Source organism: Leptosomus discolor, chromosome 1 (assembly GCF_034619465.1).
Source record: "Leptosomus discolor isolate bLepDis1 chromosome 1, bLepDis1.hap2, whole genome shotgun sequence".
In the NCBI taxonomy this organism is placed as follows: domain Eukaryota; kingdom Metazoa; phylum Chordata; class Aves; order Leptosomiformes; family Leptosomidae; genus Leptosomus; species Leptosomus discolor.
The window spans coordinates 73,208,453-73,232,255 of record NC_141391.1 but is presented as its reverse complement, the minus strand read 5'-3'; the positions used below and the strand labels follow the sequence as shown (position 1 = coordinate 73,232,255).

The 23,803-nt window shown below is 39.6% G+C and overlaps 1 protein-coding gene across 11 annotated transcripts in view; it reads right to left on the bottom strand.

Moving 5' to 3' along the window:
* Positions 1 to 19,107, bottom strand: part of INPP4A (inositol polyphosphate-4-phosphatase type I A) — a 49,504-nt gene extending 30,397 nt beyond the window's left edge. For 3 of the 11 annotated variants that reach the window (XM_086482191.1, XM_086482190.1, XM_086482194.1), the window contains exons 1-13: positions 19,002 to 19,107; positions 18,120 to 18,164; positions 16,556 to 16,674; positions 16,324 to 16,440; positions 15,249 to 15,328; positions 12,522 to 12,675; positions 11,453 to 11,543; positions 10,617 to 10,764; positions 6,960 to 7,090; positions 6,497 to 6,601; positions 5,584 to 5,692; positions 3,536 to 3,553; positions 758 to 941 (exon numbers count right to left, since the gene is read on the bottom strand). In XM_086482191.1, the coding sequence (XP_086338317.1) occupies positions 758 to 941; positions 3,536 to 3,553; positions 5,584 to 5,692; positions 6,497 to 6,601; positions 6,960 to 7,090; positions 10,617 to 10,764; positions 11,453 to 11,543; positions 12,522 to 12,675; positions 15,249 to 15,328; positions 16,324 to 16,440; positions 16,556 to 16,674; positions 18,120 to 18,164; positions 19,002 to 19,107 (1,407 nt within the window). The remainder of the gene's footprint in view (positions 1 to 757; positions 942 to 3,535; positions 3,554 to 5,583; positions 5,693 to 6,496; positions 6,602 to 6,959; positions 7,091 to 10,616; positions 10,765 to 11,452; positions 11,544 to 12,521; positions 12,676 to 15,248; positions 15,329 to 16,323; positions 16,441 to 16,555; positions 16,675 to 18,119; positions 18,165 to 19,001) is intronic. The other 8 variants (XM_086482193.1, XM_086482199.1, XM_086482196.1 and 5 more) reach the window with 3 other exon arrangements.
* Positions 19,108 to 23,803: the final 4,696 nt, after the last annotated feature.

The window sequence follows — 23,803 nt, the reverse complement described above, 5'->3', positions numbered from 1 at the left end:
CCCACAGATCAGTTATACACACTGTAGTCACTTAGAGTATTATAATAAACAACACATTTACATGGGGTCACGATATTTTTTTGCACTCTACAAAGTTGTATGCATATCCCCTCCACTGGGACAATTTATGGCAAGCTGATTGGCCATTACTGCCTTTTACAACCCTCAGACATGCTTCAGGGACAGAAGAGGTCAGTAAAACTGTATTTGTTTTTTCATCCCTGTAAACAAGGTAGTGTTCAGCTGTGGGTCCTGTCTGGTTTCTGTTAGCACCTGTCAAGAAATAACTGATCCACATCACTATAACTCAAGCAAAGGCTGTGTCACCATTATTCCTTATTTCACCAGTGGAAAAATACAGAATTGTTTCATTAACTTTTGCCCAGCTGCTGCTGCTTGACAGATGACTCAGAAGAACACTAAAAAAACCCCACGTGGTTATGGAGAAAAGGGTATAAAAGAAAGCAAAGAATGCACATTCCTGGAATATGATGAATGAATAGATGGAACCAGAGGACATTGTTCTCCACCGCAGTCTCAAGAGGACGTGAAGGCAAGTGTGTGAAAAGTAGGAGACAAGCTAAATAAAAAGCAGCAAATTTTAAAGGCTGGTCTGATTTTCCTTTTACTTTAGGACTGTTTAGCATGTTACAATGCACTATTGAACAAGGTAAAATAGATGTTTCAAGAAAGCCTACTACAGATAGAGACAAAAAAATACGCTGTGCTTCAGTGTGGAAATGTGCCATTCTCCTACCTTGTCTGCTAGGATGGCAAGTGTTCTTTCAAGGCCATTAGCTGATCTATCCTTGGCAGCTCTTGAGAGCCTTTCTGCATAGTAACTGACTTGTGTCTTCAGGGTGTTGATTTGTGCAATAATTTCCTTTGCTCTAACAATGTCCTGTGGGATGTAGATTATAGACTGGGAACTTGTTGAAGTGCTGAAAAAGAAAGACTGATTTTAGGGGGAAAATTGATCCAGAGGTACACACATTACAGTGGCATGCTGGGGAATTAATGGCAGACAACAAAAATTTCCCTAAGCTAGCAATCAACAGTGAAAGGCCGGTGGGCAATTGCACAGCAGGAACTTGATCCTAGAGCCTTCTCTGCCTTTACTGAAAGCATTCAGATGCGGATTTACTAATCCCTTATCCCAACGAGCTGCGGGCAGAGCTTGTATACCAGAGGGACAGTTTTGCTGAGGAGAATGTGGGTGATAGATTTTGCCACCAGATACAGAACCACTGTTTGCAGACAGCGTGCCCCACTGTGCCCCACTCCTCCTCTCCTTACAACACAGACACTTCACTGAGGCCTGGTTTACAAACCTGTTTTATCACGTAGCTGCTAGCGCCATGAAAAGAAAATCTGCACTCCTTCTAACACAGAAACGCCACACAGATCCAAATACCGTGGTATTAACAAAAAAAATCCTTCTGCTACATCCTTCCTTCCTTCAATACTCTTTCCTCTATTTCAGGTCTGATTCAAGTTACACCAGCAAAAGCAATCTTACGATACATAAAAACCAAAGTGTATCTTCAGGCTAATCCAAGGACTCTGTCCTTGGTGTAGCTTCTGGTAGCACACGCTTACTATACTAAACTAGGGACAAGATACAACTCTCCCTGTTATAAACTCAGCTGTAACAATATAAAGCAATATCAAATTTTGGCCTTTTCCAAATAGTAAGGGAAATAAACTATACCAATAAAACATATCTTTATGTTGGGCTACTGCAGCTCCACTAAGACTGCTTATTTGGCACTGAAGGAGAATAGTTTATGTTCTCTAAGTTTACATGGCTACAGAAGTTCCTTTTCCAGTCCAAGACAGATGCCTGGATCCCCTCTGTAACTGCTGAAGAGAGAACAGCACTTCTGAAGGGTGATTTAATCCTACCTGAGAAGCACCATTCACAAAAGCTGCCTTTTAATTTAGAAAATTACCTTAAGCTGAAGCTCTTAGTTAACTATTTGAACCAACCCACCACTACTCCCTTTGCCAGGCAATATGCTGGCTTTTTCCTCGCAGTGGAAAAGCTATACAAAGATCAGGCCTTTACACCAGCTCCAGCTGTGACAAGTGTGACGCCCATTCATGACGTGGCATGAAGCATGGGGTGACACCAATTGTATATTATCTTAACTTCATTCATTTTTTTCCAGTCATGAATGGCTTCAGCATAGTAACAGCGCAGAAGAACCAATCTCAGCACTGTTCGATGGACACGGACTACACAGAGAGGAGTTTCTTTTCCAGGCACAGTTACCTCAGACCACGACCTCTGAGGAGTGTGAATTCCTCTGCTACCCCTAGAGCAGCGCTGTTAATTTCTGCAGCGTGTCTGTGAGGTAAGACAGGAGGGTTGCGTGGGGCACTCTTTAAAATCATTACCACAAATCCCAATTCTTGTCCCTTAACTGATACTAAGGCAAGGGGGGAGCTTAGTCCAAGTAACTGTTTGAGCTCCATTACAAGAAAAGATGGGGTATCTGTTTTCAAAGGATATAATGCAGAAGTGATTCTTAAAAGAGTTTCCTTATTTGTGTCCCTCTGGTCACCCACCTGCGCAGAGCAGAGAACAACCACCTCCCAGTACTGCTACGTCACACAGCAAATTAATCTCAGCTTTTAGAACTTCCCTGTACATGATTTGTGTTCTTTATTGACCAGTGATCTTAGTGACAATTCCTCTGAGCAATTTCTTTCCACGACAGTGTGGTTAACATGCATAAAGACATATTTGGCAGGAAAGGCCATGCAGCATACTGAGATCTGATTTAGAGTTATTACATTTTTAATCACAAACATTTGCTGGGATGATCAGGGGAAAAAATTATGGTGTAAAGTTCACATACATTTACTTTCCAACCTGCAATTGCTTTTTCAAATGAACAGCTCATTGTACTGTATCAGCCAACTCTAACACAGCCTTAAACTCTTAGTGAATTAGGGGTTCAACCTTTAACAAGTGTAATTTAGAGCAGAACTTCTGCGCTGTTGAACCATCAAGTAATGTTTCCTTTCCATAGCACTGAACACCACAACGTGAAGAAAAATAAACAAAAGTTAAGGGAAAATGTTTAAAAGAAGACATGGGTTACAAAAATAAACCATGCCAAATCTATCACCATAAGGTTTTAAAAATACATAGAGTTATCTAATTATCTTCCACCCCTGGCAGAAAGTTTCTCTCTCCAGGCAGTTTTCACTGGAAATAACAAAGGAAAAAATATAGAATTCTGTGTTCTGATCTTCAGCTTTCTAACTTCTCATGATCAGAGAGCCAGGAAGGTAGCTGTTCATTACAAACAAACATTGCAGATGAAATGAAATTCATTCACACATCATGTTCTACAAAGCAGCTACAATTACTTAGAGCACAATTAGGGATGCCATGATGCATGACATTAAAAAGCCCTGCACACTTTAAAATACACCAGATCTTTGCCAAAGAAAGAAAAGAAAAAGAAAACAACCCAAAGAACAGAAACCCTCTCTACAGAACTCTCAGAAACAGAAAACTCACCAACACTCCTCATAACTGCTAAAAAAAACAAAAAACCAAAATAAAATTAGCAGATTGTTAGCAAATACCAAAAGCAGAAAACAAAACGAAGGATGTCTGGGGAAATAACTTATTTGAGTCATCTTTTCAACAAGGCGGGTACATAATGATTAAGCTTGTAAGCAAAAAACCACAGATTGCCAGATGCCCACGTGTTTTGGGGAAATGTTGGGGATGCACCAAGCACAGTTTTGCCAATGAAAGTAGGAAAAACTGAATAGTATCTATGTAAGAGTGGAACTGAAGAGATGAATACCAGTTCTACTATACTGGCTTTTATGATCACACAGAAATACTTAAAAGGAAAGTTACTCTTCAAATGTTGAACCTGCAGTTTTCATGGACCCAGAAAGAACAGTTCTCTTAACGTCTAGAGGAAAAACACTGGATAGAAACTAAGTTCTCTGATCAGCCTGATTATTGAGTGCTGGGCAGCCCGTTAGCAGTTTCGAGTCAGCCAGGGCAGCTGCCCTGAGTGAGCTACAGGTGTAGCCCGTCCCGTAGTGTCATGGTCGTTATAAAGGGGGAAGGTTTGCTGAGGAAGGGGAGCTGCTGTGAGGTTCCTCCTACTTCTCCTCTGACTTCTCCCTGATCCTGAGGACTGCTCTCCTGTTGATTGTGACTGCTGCATATTCATTTGGCTCAGTATAACTGTGTGTACCTTTGTTGGTATTGGTGTTGTTTCATTAAATCCATTTTTGCTTCAATCCACGGGTCTCCTCTCCTTTTCCCGATTCGCCTTCCTGGCTGGTGAGGGATTGTTGGGTCATAGAGCAACTGTTATAGTTTAGCCCCAGATACGGGCTAAATGTAGACACATGGGAACTTAGCTATTGCAGGAGTGAGGCCCACTTCAGTAGCTAAGCTGACAGAAGGAGGTTATGTCAGAAAGCAATAGTGGTATCAAAAGAACAGGAAGGGTGAGACTAGCATACCAGTGCTTACAGTTTCCTCTAGTTTCATCCTAGTGCACTCTAAGCCAGGAACAATTACACTAGGCATATTTTTCCACCGATCTTTTTATCAGTACAAATCTGACTGATGTCCACAATACGCTTCTATTCACCTCTCTCCTGCCAAAACTAATTCTGCAGTTGGTAGAGCCTGGTTCCCACGTCAGTCCCTCCTCCCATCACCTCCAAATCCTACAAATCCTTTCTTTGGAAAGGCATTATCAAGGTCTCCTTTTCCACGGCTTCAATGACTCCTTGTCCTGCTGCTCTCATTGTTTCTTAAATTCTCCATACTAGAGCAAAAGTAACGCAGACCCAGATGGCATTATCTCTTCTTTGACAGCTGAGTGCCATGCAGGTCTTTCCCTTAAGAATATATATGACCTTCCCAATTTCTGCCTCTTCCTCCACAGTTGCACTTCCAGAGAGGTCACTAGACAGTCCCTGAAGACAGGACTGTGGAGGTCGAGTATCCTGCCTGTAAAGTAAAGCAAGGCCAGACTCAGAAGCCTAATCCGTGCATAAACCTTGAGTCAATGCAGAAAAGCCTCCAGTGATAGTCCCAGAACTAAACCCAAGTTGTCAACAAGGAATTTGCCTCTCATGCACAGCTTTTCTGCACTAAAAAGAGCTGAGCAACAGGATCTTGAAGCTATGAAAGGGGTGAAAGTCTCCTGAAAATAATGGATTGAAAGCATGATGTAGTGAAGCTGAGGACGTTCTACGGACAAATTTTCTAATCCACAATTAGGCAGAACCCAAATCCAACACATAAAATAGCTGAACAAGTTGAACCAACAAGTATTCAGGAAAATTTAAGATTTCGCTAAAAAGAATATTAGAAAGGGCCCATCAGTAAACAAAGAAATACAGTAATATAAAGGGGAAATGGTTTCCCCTCTCCTTTGGAAAAAAACATGGAATAATCTTCACATTGTATAGTAGAACTATTGAATGAAATGCAACAAAAACATAGAATGGAGTGATTTTACAAATCACTGAGCATGGACTAGGAGGAAAAGGCACAATAACAGCTGACATAACATTTCTACTTACTGTTTCTTTGCCTCTTCAAATTTATGCAGCTTTTTCCGCAAGCCACCTGATTTAAAGCCTTGACAATGAGCTGCTGGTGCTCCTATGGTGACTATGTCGTAGTTCTGATCTGGGATGGACAAAAAGGACTTACAAATGAAAGCTTGTCATCTTTAATGTGGACAAATAACCGTGGAAATTCAAAACTACTCTGAAAGTATTTTTTGAAAAACTTTGTGCCACTGTTTTGAAGGGCATGGAAAACTGAATTGTTTTAGAGGCCCTGGAAATCCATCAAGTACTTTTGAGGTGAAAGAATCATACTTGAATGCAGGTCCTCTGCTTCTTAATTTAGAAGACTGACAGTGAAAAAGAAGCCTTGAACACTGGTCTTTACACAAAACCTGCCATTACTGGAACCCCTCACATGGATACATGGGACAAGTATGTGTCCGTTGTTAGTTCAAATAACTGTTAAAACAAGGGAAAACCCAGGTTACTTATGAAGAAACAAGGATGTGAACAAGCTGGTCTGATTTTGCCTAACCCTACATGATAGTTCCAGAGAAAAAGCGCACAACAAGCACCAGTCAGAACCTTTGCTATTCTGCTACAATTCAAAATGACTGGAAGAGACACAGCACCTTAATCCAATATATTCCCCAGTACAAAGGCTGACCCGTGTGACCTAGGGTACAGTGAACTCCAGAACCTAGTTTTGACACCTGTAGAATGGCAATAATTATACTTGCACCTCTTATTTTGTAAAGAGATTTGGAATCTGAGGATAGAACGTGCTACAAAAATGCCAAGTAGCGCTAGCACTACAGAGCAGTAGTTTGTAGAAACCTGGCTATATGGTTGGTGATGGAAATAAAAAAACTGAGAGAAGACTAACAGGATAAGGTGAAGAACATGAGAAGGAAACAAATACCTGATCCTCCATCATCCTGGACTCTCATTCTCTGTATATGTAAATTCGTAGGAACAAATTCCAATTTTTTATCAGCTTTCAAGCTACTGGCTTTAAATGAAGGACCTGAGAAAAGCAGGAGAAAAGTAAGTATAAAAAACCTCTGCTTCTGCTTATGCTAAAACATTCAAGGAGCTTCATTCATCATTTGCTATGTGCTGAAAGTACAGCGGAGAAAAGGAAAAAAAAAGTATAACCTTCTGTTACTGTTCATAACTGTTCTCCACTTTCAGGGTAAAATAAGAGAATGAATAAAGCAGACAAATAGTCCCAGATCATTAGCAAACTCACAATAAATGTTAATAAAGGAATCTAAAAGTAGTATTTTTTGCTCATCAAACTAAAACATTCTGGTTTCTCAATTTCAGAGAAGCACTAACAATCACGGTTAAGAAATACCACGTTATTATGAAAAAGAAATCACCTTTATACTGGTGCAGGTCAGTTAGATTTTCCTGATAAGTTAAAATAATTGTTTGGTACTGAGTAACTATTTGTCGACGAAGGCTTTCCCAACATGGAGACAGTTCTCCCAATTCTTCTAGTTCACAAACCCTAGGGAAAAAAAAGAAAAACAATACAAAAGGAAAAAGGAGGTGTTTAGCTCCATTGTCCACCTGACCAAGAACGAGCGAGTTTCACATTGAATCAATGTAGCCCCATCCTCAGCTGACACATTCTCAATTCCCTCTGGTCTAACCTAGTCACCAGACTGGGAATGCTTCCAAACATACATCCCAAAGCACAGCTGTTGAGCTCTATTCCAAGGTACATAGGTTCCTCAAAGGCAGAATACATTGTGTTCCCCTCAGGAGCCTCAGGTGTTGGTCAAAACCAAAGCTTCCCACCTTTCTGTAGGAGCTCTCAAATCATATGATGACTTGCAAATGATGGGCACTGTCATTATGTCAGGCGACTTGGGACAACGAGGACCTTTTTAGGCCACTCCACTGAACTTTGGTGGCTCTCAAATGAAATCAGAACTGTGACAGAGCGTACGTGGGAGATTAGCACCCATCTGACATTAGGTACAAAGAGTATCTGCGCTGGCCAGGTATCTACACAACAATTGAGAAGGCCAGGCATGGAAGGTAAGCATTAATAAGAGTCTGGGGAGACAAAAAATGAGCCAACAAAACCTTCATCTGAGATTCCAGATTTTAGGCATAGAAATTTCACTGTAGGTGCAGGAAGACTGGGTACCCCTAGATGTGAACAAGAAAACCCCTGGCTTTCCCACTGCACCCTGACTGCTAGGTTTCCATTCACACATGGCAATCCTGCATTACATACTGTTCCCCAACAGCACTGCTGAGAAAATATTCAGTGGATTTTATGTCATGCCTGTATTATTGTGTTCTTGGATTAAGATATTGTTTGGAATAAAGAAAGAAGGGGAAAAGTAAACAAGTCAACACCAGACACAATTCTACCCAGGAAAGGTAGAACGGTCGTTTGTCAAAAGGACCCAGCAGTTCTTTTTGCAGTTCTCCCAATATCCCTAATCCATAGTTTTAATCACTTATCTGTGTATAATTTAAGACAGTATTTCACAGAACAATTCCTACTCCACAATATATAGGATATTACCAAAAGGAAGCTAATTTCCAATAAAAATATCAAATTGATTTGCCAGTAGGCAATGGTGTAAACTATATTTATTGGTGACTTGGAAAAAGACACTTTGTTTCATCTTGTAAACTGCTTCTGCGTAAGATACTATTATGACTACTTTGTCAACCTTCCTGCTCAAAACTAGCCATACATCGAAACCCAGGCCTTCCTGAAGTAAATTCACAGCTTAACACTTCAAGTTTACTTGTTTGTCCCACACGGCTAAGACAGCAAGGGATGCACATGCCATAAATAATTAGGTAGTCAAAATATCCCCCCGGTTAGATGTTTCCTTTCAAAGAGCTCTGGCCCAGAAGAGCTTTATGTAAGAGACAGCAGTTGTGATTATCCAAGGACATTTTAAAAGTCACCAGGATGTTAAGACAGAAGCAGCTGTGCTTGTGTAGCTGTCCGGCATTCCTCTGGGCTGCAGCACAGAGAATGAAGAAAAGAGCGCTCGGCCACATCTGAGAGATCCTATGAATACAAAGTCCTTGAGGGGCACCTCAACTGCACAGACAGAAGCACACTTTCTCGCTAATGACACAAAAGTCACATCTACCTTTGAGCCACACAATTCAGAGCATACCAAGTCATATTAGCAATCACCTGGGCTGTTATTAACCTGTAACGGTATATAGTATGCACCCACTGATCTCTATATGATTTTAGCAAGAGCCTCTGAACAGTCACATTTCATGGCTAATGCCTTAAGAAACTTCACTGCCCACAGTCTTACAGAAAGCCACATCTTTTTTCCACATTCACCCTAAATTCTCCTCTTATTATCTTCAAGTCCTTAAACTACATCCATCATAGATGGCACCTTATGGGTAAGCTTGCCAACTCTTTACATTAATATAGCTGTACCTTATAATGAATAGGTGCTTTTAAACGTACTGTGAGGAAAGCTGTAAAGAAACAAAGATATAAAATAAACAATGAATAAGCAATGTCTAATGTGTAATGGCATATCCCAAGCCCCCTCCATCAAGGTTGCAGCAGGACAGCTAGGCAAGATACAGCATTCACTCTCCAGAATCTAAGATCTGACACTGCTCTTACTAAGTGCACATCCCTGAAAACGAAAACTCAACAGCAGAAAAAAACCCAACCCATCAGTGTGAACTTTGGAAACTCAAACAGTCATGTCATGCATTAGTTTTTCCATACGTTACAAAAAGTCACTGCTGTCTTCCTGTGAGAATTTATCATTTTTGCAAAATATGAAAATACACCAAAGCACCGTAGACTACTTCCGCCTGCTTATGCGGATTAACACTTGCTTTTATTTCACAACATCCCAAAGGAATTGAAATGTATTAATACATGATAATGAGAGCACTAGGTAGTTTTAATTAAGGTGAGGCTTAGTTAGGTCTTTAGGAGTGGATTCAAACACAGCCAGAATAAAAACCCAATATGCAAAAATACAGCTAAAATTCTACTACTGTCCCAATCTTGGCTCTTGTCAAGAATATACAAATCATTTTGTTAGCAAACCACAGCCTACAAAAGTAGAGAAGGAATACTCATAAATGAGTATGTTGCCTGGAAGAGAGTTAATTGCTTCAAAAAGAAGCAAATTCAGAATAAACCTACAAAACGGTCAACAGATTTCCTTCTCCCTCCCACTTCCTAAAATGAGAAAAAGTCATTACTATCCTACAGTGTCTCATTTTATTCTGTTTGCTTTCCATTCTAAACCACTCTTCCAGTTCTCAAAGCCATCTCTTAACTCACTGAGCAGTCAGGGCTCCTGTTATCTATCTTTGCTCATAGCACAGAAGTCAACAGACTTTTTCGAAGTTCACCTTCAAAGTGATTTGGATTTTTCTTCTCTGTCTGCTACCCTAATTACTCATTCCACTCATCTGCTTTCTGTGTTGTCTCTGTTCCTTTCTCAAAATTCTGAGCAGCTGGAGTTATTACTCTTTCATTTATGCTGTCTCATCTATCCAGACTTGCCCCAACCTATGAAACATTGAGCTATGTTTTATTTTTTAATTCATTTTTCTCTTCATATTAAAAGTAAATTATGTTTAAAAAACAAAGTGTATTGAAGTATATAAATAATTATATATATAAAAAGACAACGTATTCTAATGTGCTGGTCTTAATACAGTCACACAACTATGGAGTAATATATTCTGTGGCCTTATCAATACTTTGGTGAGAGGAGCAGATAACCCCTAAGTGCAGCTAACTGCAGTGTGATCCTAAGTGTTCACTATGCCAACAATTCTCTCCCATCAGCACCTCTGTATGTTCACATTACCACACACTCAAGCCAAACTCTATACTCTGACATGAAATCTTATTCACTGTAACTATACGGTGAACAACTTCCTGCTTTTACTAGTTTTTCTTCAGTGCCTCTGCTGTTAACACAGATACATTCCTTGGTAACTCAATAACAGCCACATAGCTCCTGTATTACTGCACATGTAAACCGGCCCAAACTCACCTTGCTGCGTCTTCTTCTAGAAGAAGCTTCACAAATTGCCGAGGGATGTGCAGCGACAGGATACTCTCAGCCATCTGCTCCAAGATTCTCAAGTGGTTTCCATCAGTGGTTGGGAAGCGATACATTCGGCAAATGGCGCCACCAAACACTAAAGAATTAAAATCATGTTATTTAATGGGGTTTGAGTTAAAAGTGGACAAAGTCTCTCCTTTTTTTAAAGTAAATGGCTTCAATTCACTAACATGCTGTAACACACTGCTGTAAAGATCTGGTTTAACCATGAATGAGTCTAGCTTTTCCAAGTGTGGGCATTCTGCAACGACCATTCTTCCAGTGTTTGCAGGAAAAGCCTCCAAATTATTTAAAACACCAGTAACGAAATGAAATACATATTGAACTTGTGAAATGGGGTGGGGTTTTTTGGTTGGGTTTTTTGTTTGTTTGGGTTTTTATGTACTGTGCATTTTCCTCTCATGCAATCATTTGCTGTAAAAATAACTTTTCTTCAAGAATTTTTTTTTAAAGCAACTGCTTTCCTCTGTCCCTCCCCTCATCCCTCAATGATTGCTTAAGAATAGACTAGCAAATTGCATGGAAAATTTTATACTAGAGTCAATTCAATGACAAAAGTTTACTTCTGCTGGTTTTACTATACAAAATAGTGCAGAGGATAAAATAATTTATTCTTGTATGACCCACAAAGGGCTGCTCAATCAGCAGCTCGTTTCTATTCAAATGAAACATCTGCTTAAACACCCTGGGGCTGCGGGCAGACAGCAAGAGATTAGCTTTTACTGATGCCTAAAGCCTCCTTGTTACAGTCCACAGCAGCTTACCAGATTTCAGTAGTGCATCTTTCCGTAATGAAGCGTATTTGGATCTGATTCCTAAAGATTCTGTTAAACTTTCGTCAACTGGTAACACAGTCTAAACAAAAATCACAAATAGCAAAGAATAAAACCTCAGTGCCAGGGCAATATGCAGTGATGACCCTATTACTCAGACATGAAAGGAATATTCAACATAATGCACGGTTAAAATAAATATTTCAAATATGTTTACTGTGGACAAAAAATACTGCAGGCTGAAATAATAAACCCACTTAAACCTTCCAGTCTAAGCATTCCTATTTACTTCTGCTGCACCGTTCAGAATGCTGTAAAAATTTTCATCCAGCCCTTCAACTACTTTATGTTAGCACAGCTCCAGAGTCCTTAAAGGTACTGTGCCAGCATGTGCCAGCTGCAGGTCTGGCTGGATACACAGTGATACTAATTCACATTGTGACTGTGACACACAGATAAGAGTGCAATCGTCACCAGGATATTCAGACACAAGGTTTACAAGACTAAACCTATGTCTAGGCTGAGAAAGCACTATAAATATCTGGTCTCAGACAAATATTTGAGGATTGGGAAAAAAAATAATTAAAAAATCCAGTATTCAAGTAACCTGTTCAATTTTATTAACATCATCTAAGTTCCTTGTGAAAATTCTGGAAATACCCTGAGCGTCCTCATTACAGCTTTGCTTAAATTCCAATTCATGATGCGAACTGAGATACCACATCTTGGTGAAAACAGTTATCAATGCACAAGGTGCACCAACGTACAGTACCACAAGCCTATTCTGACAAAAGGCATGAGCACTTGAAGCTAAAGCTTAATCACTGTAAATGAAAATTTTCCCCAAGACTTTTAAGCCAAAACATGAGCACCAAGAGCTCTGCAAACCACAAAACTGCTTCATCACCATTAGGCTGCTCTTTACAGCATTTTGAAATTTTAAAGCACTACTAAATATCAAGACGGACAGGAACATTGACAGCAGATGTCAACCTAGCTTATTTCAATGCTGCCAATGAATCTGCGTTTTTCTGAATTTGGTAACAATGCTCATACTCACCCTTCCATTAACTGTATCGGGTGACCTTGTCACTGGAGGCCTTTGGTCAGTTTTTTCCTCCATTTGCCATCCAATAACTGTAATGTTACCTACACGGTCACTTTCAGCCGACCTGCAACAAATACTCTGCGTTGAAATTTTTTTGGAGGTGGACCTGTTTATCAACAAGGGAACACTTATAAAAGGCTATTAATCTTCAAACTTAATGAACATTTTAAACAGGAAGCTTTTCAACTTAATTTGACATATTTTTAGAATGTGTTATTCCAACAGGAGAGCACTCCCCTCACTCCGCAGGGATGCTGTACAGACCTCCTAACTGAAGGCAATCTAAGGCCATGTATGTGTTTCAATACTTCTGTAAAACCAATAGGAGTTTAGATTTTACAACTAGCCTGCTGTAGGCAAAAGCAGCTTAAATTGAGAACATTAACAGGGAGCAGATAATTGTATGTACTCGCACACATGTGCGTGTGCCTGTGCATGTGAAAATCTGAAACCAAACTTTTTAACTCTCAATCAGAAGCCTGCTACTTGCTAGCTGCAACTAGTACAGTTGCAACTGGTACATTTTTGATAATACATAGACTAAACAGAAGTAGCACATCCCAAGTCTTCCACTTAATAGAGAAGTCAGGAAGTTAGGAGGCTGATCACATCTTGTGCTTCTGCAGACAAGACTATTTAGCTCAAGAAAACTGGGTGCCTGACATTCCAGAAAGAAAAGCTGCTGCTAAAAAGAAGGATCCTGAAAACTAGTGGTCTAGGGAAGAAGATGGTAAAGATTCTCAGTGGAAGAACGATCCCTGAGGTGCAGGAAGATCCCGGAGATCAGGCAGTTGCGTGGAAACAAATGCCAGAGAGCCCCAGGGACCTGGCCACTAACAACTGAGACAGGCCACTAACTGCTGAGGAGCTGCACAGCACAAACTGACACGATTTTCTGTCGCAGCTTCCCAGACCAGCAGCCATCTCCTTGCTGGGGAGGGAAGCTGACACCGTATGAACACATGACTGAGGGGGGAGTGAGTGAGTGAAAGACAAGAGAATCAAGTGGGGTAAAAGCCTCTCATCTTGCTGGGTTTTAAATTCACACCAGTACCCAGATCTACCACAGCTGTCATTTATTCTGTCTCACCCATGACACACAGTCATTTTGGCAGAGAATTTATGTTATTATTTTAAGATAGATTCTAAATGGTATTTTAAAATTGTTGCTTACATGTAAAAATATGCTGGGACAACTAAGGAAAAAAAAACATTTCCAAAACAGACAATACTGAGGAGGCATAAAAAATAAGTGCACAAGACGACTACAAGAAAAGGTTTATAGACATTGCTCATCTTATACGTCCAGCTTATACATCCAAGGGGTAACATGACAATGAAAAGACATGCATGCATTCACACACTTTGATAATCAGAATATACTTGATATCAAAACAAGAGAGGTTAATAAAGTCAATTTTCAACTTAGTCATGAGAGAATAAACCTTACAGAATAATCACATCTAACACACAACCATGAAACTCCTGCCATCACATTCCTCCTCTTTTTCATCTCTCTCAAAGCACCCTCATCTTCATACCTATGATAAATCAGACTATTTTACCCACCATCAATGTCATACTTTCGGTGCCTTTTCTACCTTATTTCCCTCATCTGCTCCCCCCTGTTAAATCATGTCAATTTTTTCTTTACCACACATTGTGGAAAGGCCAAAAACCTTACCCATCTCCCCCCTTAGCATGAAAAGCTTTGCCCATGTTTTGTTAGCTGTGTCTGGGCTAAGATATTTCTGCAAGTTTATCACAGTCACTATTTCTAGTGCTGATTATGCCGATACTACCAACACCATCTTCCTCAGTCTCTCTGATTATGCCTCCCTGCTTCAACTGACTTCCCCTTGCCTTCTGTGACAGGGATGCCTGTCCTACTTTCAACACATACTACTGCAATGTGCATTTACACATCAGAGCTCTCTTTCCTTAATCTCACTTTGCTTTCTTCATTCTTCCCCAACCCTCCACTTAACTTTGTCCCACACTGGCTTTCAAGAGTGTGGTTTGATGCCTACGATTAGGACAACTACCTTAAGGATTGGTATTAGACTCACACTCTCTTTTTAATTCTCTCCTGAGTCACATTCCTTCCACCAAAAGTTTCCAATACAAATTAAAACAGAAAATTACATCCATCAATGTTGCTGTAACGTGAGTGCTCCAGTTCCTAGTGCATTATATTGATAAATACACAATTTAGCAACAGGTAGGTGTTGAAAAAGTAAATAGAGCCTGGATTTATCTAAGCCAAGGTATTCCAAACAGCTAAGATAACCCTCTGTTTCAACAGGTTGCATTCTTCTCATCATAGTCTCTTTATACATCAGCGCAATTAAAAATACTCTATTCTGCCACTCTCCACAGACACATACAGTGAGGTGACAGGATGAAATGCACAAAATGAAATTGGTCTTGACAATGCTTTCTTGACTTGCAGAACTAGAACCAATGTCTAACATCATTCACCACACTGGAAAAGTCTTGTTCTACATGTTTTAACTATCATGCAATATAAAATAGGTTTTCCTTGAAGATGGCCTGGAACTATAAAACTAACCGACCAAACAAAAGGTTTCCATCACATCTCATGGAGTTTTCATCACATCTTAAGCATGCTTTCAAGAATTAAGAATTAATTCCTAAATGCAGGAGCATATTACAAACCTTAGTGTTAAGTGCAACCTGTGATTCTTCTCCTGAAGAAGTTCTTTTACAGTGAACATCCCAGAACCCAACAAATACATCTGAAAGAAGATGAGTACCAATAATGTAGTTACTTACTTTTACAATGAACAAAGCCTTTGTCCAGAGCACTAAAGCCCAAAATACAATTATTATATGCAAAAAAGTTCAAGAACAAAAATATAATTACATATGACCATACATCACTAATGAAAACCCTTTAAAATTTAATAAATTTGGTAATTTATAGAAAATCCTTTTTTCTACTGGAGGAAAATAAGCATTTCTCTTTCTCTAGGACCTGAGCGGAGGCACCTCAATATATACAAGCTTAGGCCCAGCAATACAGGAACATTGAAAGCAATGACTGAATGGGGCACAGACTGACTAGGTCAACACTTCATAGTCCCTCCCTGACCCAAACTTGGCTCCTCCTGAAGAACTTACATCCTCCAGAGGTATTTCTTTTTCGCTAGAGCCTCCCTATGAAGCATGTATAGAGAGGGACAGGTCTGCTGCCCCTGAGGAAGCCACGGAAAAGCAGACATGTGGGGCCTGAAACAGTATTCTGGACAACAGTCTGAGAATCAATGGCCTGAGGTGCCCACAGATCCAAGTAGTTACGTGAGAGGGCTGGCACTTACACTTTTTTCAGCAAGGGAACAAATCTTACCCCTGAACAAAATCACTAAGGTACCAGGGCAGGCTGATTTCTGGAATTTTGGCACAGGTCAGAGGCCTCAGTTGGATCCCATTCATTATCCAGTTCAGTAAAGAGGTCCACAACATATGAGAACAAGTGACAGGACCTCTTAATTCAAATCAGTTGTTCCCAAACTTGCAGCAGATAAGCCTTTCAGAAAACTGGCAATGCTCCCCACTCCGCCAAGTCCATCTGATGGCAATTGTCCCTCCTTCTACTACTCATCTTGATTTCTCTAGGCTCAATGCTGATAACCCTTTGTTTTCTTCCACAAAAGTTACTAGTTTTACCTCCTTGCCTCCTGTTTCCTTGTTCCACATTGAGTGGGCAGGCAACAGAATAAAGAAAACTTACTGTTCCCTGAGATCTATCTTTGACATCGTACACGGAGAGTTTGATTTGTGTCATTTGATTGATAAGAGAGTCTTGGAAAAAGGCAATGCTGCTTAGAAAGATAGGATTACTTGTTCCCTGTAATCATAAACAAAAAAGGCACAAATTAATGCAAGGCGATATTTGTTAGGAAGAAATGCTTCCTATGTTACTTTCAATTTTAAATCTAATCCAGGAGCACCTCACCACTTACCTCAATAATTTCTGTCTGTGCATGCTTTGTCCAGAATGCCTGAGGAGGTGTAGTTACACTCACTGCTACAAAACTATTTGGTTTTCGATCTAGCGATGGAGTTAGCAGCTCACTGCAAGCTTTAGGCATGCAATAGACAAATAAATTCAGAGTTAGGATCTTTTTCATATGCTGTAAGACTCTACATTTTTATAAAAGCTTATTATACACCCTGAGCAATAAAGCCATGAAGGGCCTAATATTCATTCTACTACAAAAGCAGCTATCATTCACCTTTGAGTGACATACAAACAGTAAGTGTGCAATCAGATCACTTTGGCTCCAAGCTGTAGAGCTGTAATTTAATCTCGTTCTTTTCTAACACCTGCCTACCCACCCTCCTGGCACAGCTCATTAGAACAGTGTACATGCATAGACTTTCCTCTGGGAATCTCATGAGCATGGCTGCATTTGATTTGAAGTCACGCTCCATTAAGCCCATTACCAAACGGCATTTTGCCGTGGAGAACCAACAGAATTGCTTGAACGTTGATCAAGCAGCACTACTGTGAGGAGAACTAGGTCGTAATTGTAGGAGGACAGCAATTTATTTCCTTTAAAATGTTATTGTGAGTTCAACTGCTGGGAAGGGAGCATGGTGAGTAGGAAACAGCTACCAAAAATTTCACTGAGTGACTCTGCACAGTTATATTAAACTTCAGAGCCAAATTCTATCTAGCTAGACACAGGTAATACAGTGTGGTCTGACTCTGCTTCAGCTGGATGCAGAAAGTTAATTCTGAAATTTACCTGGGCAAGCAAAATGTTTAACTGCACACTAAACAGCTTTGCAGTTCTAGATATCTTTAATTTATCTTGAAATATTTAAAGTACGTTATTCAGCACTAAGGAGTTCTTTTAAAGATTATTTTCATTCCAAACATACTGTTAAAAGCATAACCTTCCAAACACTAGTCCACAATTAAGCCAAGAAAACCATGCTGTAGGTGAAGATGTGGACTGAATTTTCATTAAGAAAATATTTTTCAATTATTCCACAGGCGAGGTGTGTCAGTGCACAAGCTACTTGTCCAAATTTAACCATCTCAGAAATTAGGTCACTTCTGCATCTCACATTACCACCTGACAGCAAAGACCAGAGGAAAGAAGGTATGTGTAATAATTCGTAACTGTTAGAATATATTCTGTCTCAAAATGGTGTTTCCAGCAAATCTTCAATTTGCTTGAAGACCTGAACTGCTGATACACTGAGACTGAAGACAGTTTCACTGTGTCGTCACATAAACAAAATAAACATTTAAAAATAATATTCACATAGCAAACATTTCACATTTGATAGGACAGATCTTTTAATTACAGACTTTTAAAAACATCGCAAAATCAAACTGCTGGCTGCTTATCAAAAGACACTGTACAGGCAGCAAGAAAACTGTAACACATCTCCATAAAAATCACAGCAAAGTTTCAATCCTTACCATATGAAGGGCACTTCAACAATTAAAAAACAGCACACATACTCAATAGCATGTATCACCAAAATTAGCATAAAAATCACTAAGCCTACCTAAACTGAACTCTAAAAGCGGCTCATCTGGATCCTGAATGTTTCCTGTAAATCAGAAAAATCAACAGAAGATTAGCCAAACATTGCTGTCATGTGAATCCTTTCCTGAAGTTGCAGTCATACAGAGGAATAAATTAAATTTTATAGAAATAAAAAAAAATTAATTCAATGAGCCATGGCTGGTATTTAAAATACTTATTAGCTAATCTTTGGTATCTATAAATGATTTGAAAAACCTGAGATGATCTCATTTTATAAAATACATTAAAATATGTAAACCTATGCAAGATTATATGGAATATGGGAATATAAAATGCTGAATCTCAGTAGAAAACAACAGGACTAAAGCCACTTAGTGTCTGAGCCACTATTAACTCCAAATTATTAAATTAGGTATGTCTCCTCTGTGATCAATGACTAGGGAAAAGTTTGAAAGTACTCGTCTCTCTCACTAATCAAAGAAAGCCTCTGGGTGTTACAATCATAATTCACTCACCATAAAGGATGAGGGAGATAATTCTCAGGTCCCTCAAGTCTCTTGAAAATTTTATACAATGTCAAACACGGAGGTTGCCAAGACTCTTCCTAGACCTTGACTTTCTTTTGTCGTTTTCTCCCCCTGTTGCTTATTTTTGACTGATAAACATAACTGCACAAAACTTTTGTTTTTTCTTCCCTTTTTCTTTTTAATGTTTTGTCTATTTTAAAAATGGTAAGTTTAAGATTTTTAAATTTTTTAATTATAATTCCTTTATCTCATTCCCTCCAGATATCCAGACACACCTAAATCTTCTAGCAATTAAAAGAAAACCCCAATGTTACCACAAGGCAGATTCGGAAAAGAGCAACAAACAGAGCAATAGCTGACATGGACGTACATACCTGCTAGAGAAAGGCCTAGCATGTCAGAGGTGACATCAATGGTGGAGGCCCGTTGCACAGTGCGGGATTTTGCACCATGGCGGGGACTGTGTTCTCTTGCTGTCATTTTGTCATGAAGAGCCCTTCTTTTCTTGCTGCTTGGCTTTACTGGTGTTTGTCTTATAGAGCAGCAGAGTGCAGCAGGTTGTCTCCAACTGCTATTCCTCTAACATTACCACACTAAGCAATAAAGAGAGCAAAAACATACACCAGAATTTTAGGCCACTACCAGCTACTGTTCTTTTTAACAGCAGCAAACCTACTGCCATAAAATTGCCTCAGGTTGTTCAAATAAAACGTTCAATGCACAGTAACTCAATTTGCGTGAACCGTACATCTGTAGCATTTTACTGCAAATTGTTGAAGACTGTACCACATGCAAGAAAGGCTCTTCTGTCAGAGAAAGGGGGTTGAGAGAGACTCGTTAACAGACCAGCTGCTCTTCTCCTTTGTCTAAGTTATTAAACCTTCCTTAATGAAGTTTCCTGGTTTTCAAAATCCCTGGGGAGCACAAGTAAATTCGTCAGATGGGGCCTCTGTCTGCAATGGTAGGACAAGGGATAAGGACAAAGGGACAACGGGTCTGCAGAACGCAGAACAAAAGGGCAGGAAATGTCGTTAGTGTCAGCACACTGTGTTGTTCCAGGCCCTACTGCCATGAGAAAGGCATATTGAAAACTATAAATAAAACCTACTGGGCCAGAGCGAAGCTGAAATTCTGGGACAGTGATGGAAACAAAAAGCAAAAGGGGGTGATGTGGCACATGGCAGCGTCTGTGCTTTTCCTTCACCCTCCACTGTACTGGTCTACAGACATCCATGACAGTTGTTCTTCCCCTCGCAATGCCTGTAAAGTGAAATGTTACGGTAGGAAAGAAACACACAGCCTATGGAAAATTTGGTTACGTTGTTAAATGTGGTGCTTTTGGTATGGCTGATGAATTTGAATGTTCTTTCTGTCAGCTACGTTAGCCCTGTAGTTATGGAACTTTTGTATTTGTTTCATATTATTATGACAAATTCCATTCATTTAGGTTGTGAGATTACAAGTAAAATCTGATAAACCTGAAAGGTATCAGTACAGTGACTAATACCTTCATGGCAGCCTTCATCTTACAAAACATTTGAACCACGCTGCGTAATGGGAGCGTATTTTTTTTCCTTTTAGGTAGACGGACATAACAACGGGCAAGATGCATTCTAATTAAATGAGGCACGGAGCTTTTACTTGTGTTTTAAATAGGCATTTTAAAACTGTCTGAAGGCCTCCAAAGGAACATTCAACCTGCCTAACTTAAGCCTCTGAATTTAACTAGTCAGCATCTCCCTCTGGAGGATTTCAAAAGAATCTCTCTCTCTCCACAAGGAACTCAAGCATCTTCTTGATGGTTCACTGGACATCTAAAATTTAGATGTAAGTTAAGCATCTAAGTCAACTGAATTGAACATAACCCTAGCCAGCTACATGAGCTTAGATTTTAAAGATTTTAAATGGGGAGCTCATTCTAGGGAGGAAGGAGTTTGGGCTGTGTCCACCAGATGTGCCTGTCTGTTGCCACTCGGAACTAATTCGCCTCAGTGATTCAACTCAGGTTTATACAATATAATGTCATAAGCCAATTCCAAACAGGAAAAAAAGGGAATTATTCATTGGAAGAAGCAGAAATTGAGAGCTCTGAACATCCCATCCCCAAAAGCTTTGAAACTCAGTGACAGAATACAGAACCACACTCTGCTTACAGATGTAATTTATGACAGCCAAAATTAAAGCAGGCAGTTTTCCAGTTCATACGGAATCACAGAACAGTTGAGGTTGGAAGGGATCTCTGGAGTTCATCTAAATCAACAACTCTGCTCAAGAGCAGGGTCACCTAGAGCAAGTTGCTCAGGACTGTGTCCGGTTATTTTTGGACAAGAACAGACCTTTCTGGCGATAACCTTTCTGTCCAGCCTCGTCGTTCTAAAGTTTGATCACTCAGCGTGAAAAAAGGGTGGGTTTTTTCCCTGCCCCTGCCTTTTTTTTTATAAAAATGTTTAAGTGGTTAAGTGGCTAGTGAACGACTAGTCTTTTTTAAACAGTACTGAATGTCCTAAGATTTGGTCAAATAAACCTTCCATCAAAATTCTTTGCCAGTTTCCAAGTCTTTCCACTCTTCTAAATTTTCTTTCCTTTTTTCAGCAATAGGTTTTCCTTCATTTGTTCTTTACATAATGTGATGTTTAATGGTTTATAAGTCCATTAAACCTAACTACCTAATGAAACAAAACACCTAAAAAAAAAAAAGTGCTTGCAGAGATTTAGACAGGATGCCATAGCTCGTTCCCCCAAATCCCACGAATACCTTATTAGAGAATAACTAACAAGTTCACGTAGGTACAGCTCACACAGCAGTTAGGTCAAAGAGTCCAGTTGTTTTTCAGCTAAAATCTCTGTAGTTGCTGACATCCTTAAAAAGGGTCAATCCTTGAGAAGTTAAAACAGGGTCAGGTATCTTCTTTGTTTTGAAACTATTTCTATTTAAATATTACTGAGCATAATAATTTTCCAAGGATCTCTAAGTTCTCAACTATTCATTTAAATTGCAACATTAATTTCTCACCTAATGATATATTTTTAATTTACTTCCACTGATCATACTTACAGAGGACTCTTCTCCTCATGTGTGGAGGGATTCTGCACATCACAACATCAGTTAAGTCCACATCTAAAAAATTAACAAAATAATCAGCATAAATAATCAATCTTTTTATACAGCATAAATCACAACCAACAGACGGGTAACATTCTCAGAATAACAGTAAATTGAACTTCTGATTACTAGCTCTTGCATTAAAGTTTACTGAAAATAGAAAAAGAGTGTGATCCTCTGCTGGACCTCACCCAGCACTAGTCATAGCACCGGTCAGTCAGAGCAGAAGCACAAAGAAATAAGCTTATGCTGAAAACGACTGACTTCAGGTCACCATTCGGTGAGTGGGTAGAACAGCTGTAAGAAACATATGTTAACATGTTTACTGAAAGGCTTGGTGCTATTAAGAAAAAAGAATGTATATGAAATGTTGACTATGAGACAGCATTTGCTACTATACTTGCTTTTCAAAATGTTGCTGTTTGGAAGAGTTACACTGTCAGAAGCAGAGATTCTGTGTCAAAACACAGAAGTTCAAAAGATGAGGACACAGGGCTTCTCCATTGGGTGAAATTACTATGTGAGGTAGTCTTCTATGAATAGCTAGCAATAAGCATTCAGGAAGATAATTATTTTTAAATCTACTACAGGTTAACTGAAAGTTTGTACTTGCTAGTGGTACCATCTCATTCAAGTACATCTGCATTAACAGCATATGCCTTTTTTAAGTCCTCCTGTGTACGCTATACTACAAAAAAGAGAGGCGGGGAAGTCCAGTCTTGAGCTTTTTGACTTAATCACCAGCCCTACCAATTACCCAAGACTGCTTAAAACATAGGTATGAGCCCTTATCACTTATGGAAAAGGTTTTATCTCACATAAACTGCATAGGAGGCAGGTATCTGATCTCAGCTCACTGCCCGGGTTCTCTACATAGCCAATGGTGAGACACAGGCACTTCCAGAGAATGAGTCACCATTTTCCAAGGTAGGTGGGATGAATCACCTCTCTCTCTTTCTCTAATTATAGAAAGAAAGAATTTAGATGACTAGCTTAAGCCTGATGCAGCAGCTGGGCAAACTGCATCCCTCCCACAGTTGTGCCAGCTCAGGCAGGGATGACTTCCCTCTATTCACTGGTCAGACCCAAACAACAGGTGCTCTGATCACTCTCTTGAATTACAACCATTTCAACAATTAGAACTTTATGATCACGTATTTGATAAAAATCAAGGAGTTAGGATTCCTACCAAATTCCTACCAAATGGTACCAAAGACTGGTGCCATTCCTGCAGCCTGCAATCCAAAAGGCTGATGTAACTCACGTCCAGGCAAACCCTATCCTATGGCATGATGCATCTACACATAGCCTTTGGCTTTGACTTTACTAAAACTGCAGACAATGGATGTTGGCAATATATGCAAGCTTTGCTGCAGGCCCAGTTTTCAACTGTGGCTTCAATGGAAGTATGAAAAGCTGTCGTTGACCCCCAATACCAGTAATGGACATTTCCACTGTGCAGAAAAGGCTTCTGAACAAGCCTCCATTCTGTCATGTGAATATATATTTAGTGCTCTATTAGCACAAAAGCACATGGCCAGAAGAAAATATCTTCATCATCAGATGCCACCCCTGGCCTGCTACCTTCAGTCCTGGCAGTTGGCCGTGGGAAGCAAATGCCACTCTGCTCAGCTGCATGGCCTCACATCCTTTGGGCTTGAAACTTTCAGACATTTCGTCTCACTCTGACTGTCTGTGAGATCTCAAGCAAAAATGACAATCATCTCAGCCCCAAAACAATCTCTTGATGATTAGTTTCTACAACTACAAGCTAATACTTATCTCCACAGTTATTTTGGCAAAGCGCTTTGGTCTGTTTCCTTCCTGGGAAAAAAAAAAAAATCTCCTACCAAACCATCCCCTGAAACATGTGTGTCAAACTCCTTCTTTCACACTAACATCTACTTTTTTGACACTCATTACACAACTGTAAGAAACAGGATTTTTCCAATTCACATATTGGAATGAATATATATTACTATAATTAGTAGCTAATTTATAGACTAAATCAAAACCTACTTTGAGACTGTACTTTTCTACAGCCATAGTGCTCTGAGCTTATTTGATTGGGTA